General features: G+C 34.2%; 1 protein-coding gene across 1 annotated transcript in view; it reads right to left on the minus strand.

Annotated features, from left to right (window-relative positions):
• triqk (triple QxxK/R motif containing) overlaps window positions 1-6,000 on the minus strand; it is a 28,357-nt gene that overhangs the window by 22,074 nt on the left and 283 nt on the right. Inside the window, exon 2 of the mRNA XM_060865688.1 lies at window positions 514-580. Coding sequence (XP_060721671.1) covers window positions 514-574 — 61 coding nt within the window. The 5' untranslated portion in view covers window positions 575-580. The remainder of the gene's footprint in view (window positions 1-513; window positions 581-6,000) is intronic.

Here is a 6,000-nt window from a genome sequence, read left to right on the forward strand (position 1 = left end):
ATGAGTGAATGAATATTTTTGTCTATTTCTCTTCCACTGTTTATCCACTATTTCATTTTCCTTTACTCAATTTTGCACAACTAATCACACTGAACCTTATTTTACTTGATCTTTTATCTTATTCTATTTAATTTTACTTTCTGTATTGAAATTTAGTTTTAATAAAATACAATATGATAAAAACCAAACGAAACCCTGCAAACGCTGTACGAAAAGAAGGCGATGATAAGAAGAAAATGCAAACTGATGGTACTTCAAAAATTAAGATCAAATACTATATATTATGGAATTAGCTTTAAAAAAAAAAAAAAAACATAATATTGTCTCAAAGTTTCAATGTTAGAGAATATTATCCACAACGTTTTTTCCCCTTCCACATTTATCAGGAAAGTGTTGCTTCATATACATGTAACTTTAATGCCATCAGACCTCATAACAATTTCTTAGCAGCAGGGATGTATTAGGAGAAGCTGGAAGAACATGATGAATATTTAATAAAGGTTACAATCTCACCGATCTGTTTGCGGTACTGATCGACTGGTAACTTTGTAGTGCTCGCGTCCTTCTTTGCCATTTTTTCCTGTACAGAAAGGAAAAAAAAACATTCGATATACGAGGTGTCAGCAAGAGAACTGCAGACCTGCTCTGAACATTTGAAAGTCTTTTAAACATCTAATCAATGTTTAGGTAAATTTACCAGACGTGAGTGAATTTCCTTTCTCAATTCGGGATTGAGCAAAAACAAGCGAACAAGGAGAGCGTATAAAAACGTGCAAGACAAAAAACAATGATGAGAAAGAAAAGCAAAATGTGGAAAAAATTTACAATTAAATCGTGAATTAAACTGTAAATGAATATCCTTGAAATTCGAGTCCATTCATGTGTTTTAAAAAGCCGGACGTTCAGTAAGTGAGGAAAGCAGTCGCTCGTACATTTGCGCACATACACTTCATCATTAACGTTATGTTCTTTGTTTACTTCACCGTCTTTAAACCTTTTCACCGGTATACTGGAGTTCCGTTCCTCTGGGAAATGAAAATGGACATTATCAGACATTTTTAATCAGTATGAACGAATGAATTACTTTATGAGTACAAGTCTGATCTAAAATGAGTCAGGATTTTGGTGTGAGACGTGTGAATTTTAGTGGTTGAAGATAAACACCTTCAAATATTAGACGATTATGAGCAAGCGCTTGGGGCGTCTGAGAGCAGAAACGGGTTTGATATCATCATTTACATTTACTTTGAAGATAAAAACATTTGTGTGAGAAAAAAACGTTTGTTTTGAATATATAGAAGTCATGAGAGTCTAAGTTCATATCAGTCATTAACTGTGGCTTAAACCATTAACACTCCACTGTGTGAGCTGGACATGATAAATAAATTCAACACTGAACATTGACAAAAAAAAAAAAATATATAAAAAAATATATATATATAAATAATAATAAAAATATTATATATATATATATATATATCTCAATTCATGGCGAAGTTAAAGTGCCTTCATCAAAGAACCAACCATGTCTTTCCTGGACTCACAAATTTCTGCTTATGATCGCAGAGCCGTATCTGCTGTACAACGCTAGCCCTGGTATAAAGGATTGAATCTTTAACTCCAGGTACTCTGGAGGAATCGCAGGTATTTTAAGCATTCAGTTTACTCCACACATCTCTCTGATTGATTCCCATAGCAACTGAAGAGAGGACAAAACAGCCTTCTATACACGTTTACCTCCATGTGCTTGGATTTTTAATTAAGCTTTTGATGCGTTAAGCACATAGAAACATCCAACACGGCTTTTTATACCACGGCGTTGTTCACTTCTCAAATCTGACTGCGCTCAAGGTCTTGATTCAATTTCTGTGGGTACAACGGTGTGGCATGTCGAGTGCGAAACAATACGCTTGTCCTAATATCTTATTATTTCTATATAGCGCCAATCAACCGCACACATCCGCACTCATAATAGAAGCTGTGTATTCATATCATCGTATTAATATCAATCTGTCCTACGGTTTCTGCCTATTTTCTGCATTCACTTTATCATATTTCAGAGATTTGATCACTTTCCAACCTTACAGTTAAATTCTAATTTTATTCTAATTTATTTTTATTTTTATTTATTTTTATGACTTAGCAGCAGTTAAAAAGAATTTGTGTATATGGTGTGAATTTGATAAATGTAAAAATTCATGGCAGATGATGCTCTTCATCATTGTTGATGTGATGAAGAATTGTCTGCGGAGTTTATGTAGCACTTTTATTTTATTTTATTTTATTATTTTTTTTACAGTAGACATCTCCAGCATCAGCGTTTTGTAACAGTGAGGATGCTGAACTTCACAGTTTCTCAGTAACGTGACGGTGAGACTGATTACAGACATAATACAGTAACTGAGAACACAATCGTTCCTTTTTCGTTCAACGACGTCGCACTTTTAACAAAATATTTAATTACTTTAATTATAAGCATAAACAGAGGCTTGGCATTTTTAATAAACACAAATATTAATGATTAGCAAATTGCTGTGGAGGAATAAACAACATTGAGATGTGAAATTAGAGGAGAAAAAAAAGACTTCTTCAGGAACATCCTGTTACATTTTATTCCATATTTCTAATTAGTTCAGACTCCTCTGACCTACTCTAAGAGAAATCAAGCAGCAGACCTGAAAAGAAAAACCTTTAATTAAGAAAGCCTGAGCGATTCAAGGGTGACGTGACTTCCGCCACGAAATGTGTACAAATGAAAAGCGATAAAACCTAATAAGGGCATGTTGTTATTGGAAAATAATCCATGATGGTGTAAAAATTGCTGGATGCTGGAATCCTGCATTCTGTCTTTATTCACAGAAGAATGAATTGGTTCTGTTAGTAGCAGGATTTGTTTTCTCAAGACGTATTTTATTAGTGAAGCTCTGACAAATCAGCAAACGTCCAAAAAAAACCCACAGACCAATCTGGAGAAAGATTTGGAGAAAGTTGTTAATATTTTTTTGTGAAATAAATAAAATTCTGTAAAAATTCTGTAAAAATTCTGAAAAAAAAGGAAAATATTCTGATGTAATTTTCAATATTGTGCAGTGAGCATATTATATTTTGTTAAAAGAAATGTTTCATATTTTTATTACATTTAACATTTACCACGAAAGCTTTACCATCATGCCTCTATGTATACTTGAAGACCCAGAAACCTTGTTGAGTCTGTTGTATTACCCACAATGCATTACATGCATGTGTCAGCTATATCACTGAGAAAGGGCTGTGAATCATTGTGTGATGTAATAATGGGTCCGAGGTCATATTTGTGCCTTTTTCAGTCTGTAGCTGAGCTTGTTGACTCATTTCGAGCATTGACTTTGAGCATTGAGTTGTTAATCACAACTTTACCTCCATAGTCACAATAAAAATATTAACCTTACAAACAGTGTAAAGTTTTTCTTTTGCGACAGCCACCTATTCTTTATTGATTGTTTTTTTTTTTTACGTAATGAAATGTTAGGGGATCCAACACACACACACACACACACACACACACACACACACACACACACACACACACACACACACACACACACACACAAATGAGGTGTAATGACACTAAAGATGAGAAACAGAGTAAACAAGATTCAAAGACGAGGTGAGTTGAAAGAAAAAAATCTAACAACCCAAATGTAATCCAAGCTTTGTGCATTTTCCTCTAACTCACAGTGATGTCATGCCACATGAGTGCAAACTACACGACATGCCGTTCCTCACGACAATGGAGGAATATGGCAATTATTACGTTTACACAACAAAAAGTGCAAACCCCCTAGGGCTCTAAAATCTTGTGAACAAGTGACCGTGACTACTGCAGGAAGTAAACAAGGGGTTGTGAGTTTCCCTACACCTTCAGGCACTTTTTCCATTTGAAGACTCAGTTAGGGGTGAGGAAGTAAAGAGGGTCACAGATGATCAATACTGGATAACAGCTTCCTAAATCACCATGCATGACTGCACAAAACGAAATGCTCTGATCGAGTTTAGCCAGACGCATGACCCCATTAGTTAATACTGCTAATAATGTTTGATTCTGCACGTTCAAAAAAACCTGTGAAATGCAGAACACAACAAATGCTGTGAAAAATCCATAAATAAGGCTGAACCTAGCCACAGGCTGTGTGCATTTCTACTCTGGGGTCTTCAATTAAGCGAATGATCTCTTTAATGCTGCCTCAACACAAAGATTTTTAAGTCAACGAGACTAGAGGTTAAAATGATCACCTCAGGCGCTTTCTGAAGTAAACATGACCAGATATTCTCTACTACCACTGAAAGATAGAAAACAAACGTTTCCCTGAATGCTGGGAAGCTGAAGTGGGCATATATTCACCTTTTGTGTATACAAGAAAAAATACAAAAAATACATACAAAACCACACATGCACGTGCGCACACACGGGCACACACACACACACAAATAATGAATAACCCACTGACTGGTAACATTATACAATGACAAGTGGCATTAGATTACTAAGTTTTTAGAATGTAGTAAATGAACAGATCTGTGACTGACTGACTGACTGACTGATTGGAATGGACGAAAGAGATTACTTTACTTTGGCAATGTTACTTATTTATTGCAAACAATTAAATGAAAAGAATAAACAATAATGTGTGTGAAAAGAAACTGAATAAAACCATCTTCAAAAAAAATGAAAAGAACAAATGAAACAGTAGGGGCCTCACTTGCCTAATGAATTTTAAAATTATTGAACAACTGATAGAATGAGTAGAGTGAATTAATAGGATATGATAAGCATATAGCAATGAATGAATAAATGATTGAATGAATGAATGAATGAATGGACAAACAAATGCATGAAAGAATGAATTAACGCATAAATGAATGAGTAAACAAATTAATAAATAAATGAACGAATGCATGAACAAATGCACGAACGAATGAATAAACGAACACATGAATGAATGAGTGAACGAACAAATTAATGAATGATGAACAAATGAATGAATGAATGAATGAATGAATGCATGAACAAATGTGTGAATGAATGAATAAACACACGAATGAATGAATGAATGAATGAACGAACGCATGAACGAATAAATGAATGAATTAATTACCAAACACATGAATGAATGAATGAATGAATGAATGAATGAATGAATGAATGAATGAATGAGTGAACAAATGCGTGAACGAATGAATAAAAGAACACGTAAATGAGTGAATGAATGAGTGAACGAACGAATGAACTAATGAAAGAATGAATGAACACGAATGAATGAATGATGAACAAACACATGAATGACTGAATGCATGAATGAATGAATGAATGTTCTACCTATAGGAGCTTCTGTGAGGAGGTGTGCATTTTAAAGAGCTAGATAGATAGACAGATAGATAGATAGATAGATAGACAGATAGATAGATAGATAGATAGATAGATATTATAATTAACCTCTATAATTAATTCTCTCTATATATAATTAATATATAAAACACTTGATGCTGTAATAAAGGCAGAAGTTGCGTCTACAAAATGTTCAGACTGATGCAATCAAGCTGTAGTTTTAGTAGTTTTTTATTTACTTACTTACCCAACAATCAAATGTTTTATTTTTTAAAAAATGCAATTTTGTAAAAGTGTGTAGACTTTTTAAATCCACTGTACATACCCTGATATTTTATAAAACCTAGAAGTAATTTATTACTTTTAAAAGTGTTTACTAAACTACACAGAACGCCACGTACACACCATACAAGCCTTTACACTGGACCCGCATCCCAAATCACTCCCCATTCACTTTCCCTGCGCACTACATACGTTACCATATAACGACTGCTGTAGCCTATATAAGTAGTACCTAATTTGCCAAATAAGCGCATTTGTAATTCAGCCAGTTCTTTTCGGTCACTGTTGCCACTAGTTACTTGTAGGCGGGTCTAATCAAACAACAGGCACCAAATCTATCCAATCACAGCGTA

This window comes from Tachysurus vachellii, chromosome 3 (assembly GCF_030014155.1).
Source record: "Tachysurus vachellii isolate PV-2020 chromosome 3, HZAU_Pvac_v1, whole genome shotgun sequence".
Lineage (NCBI taxonomy): Eukaryota > Metazoa > Chordata > Actinopteri > Siluriformes > Bagridae > Tachysurus > Tachysurus vachellii.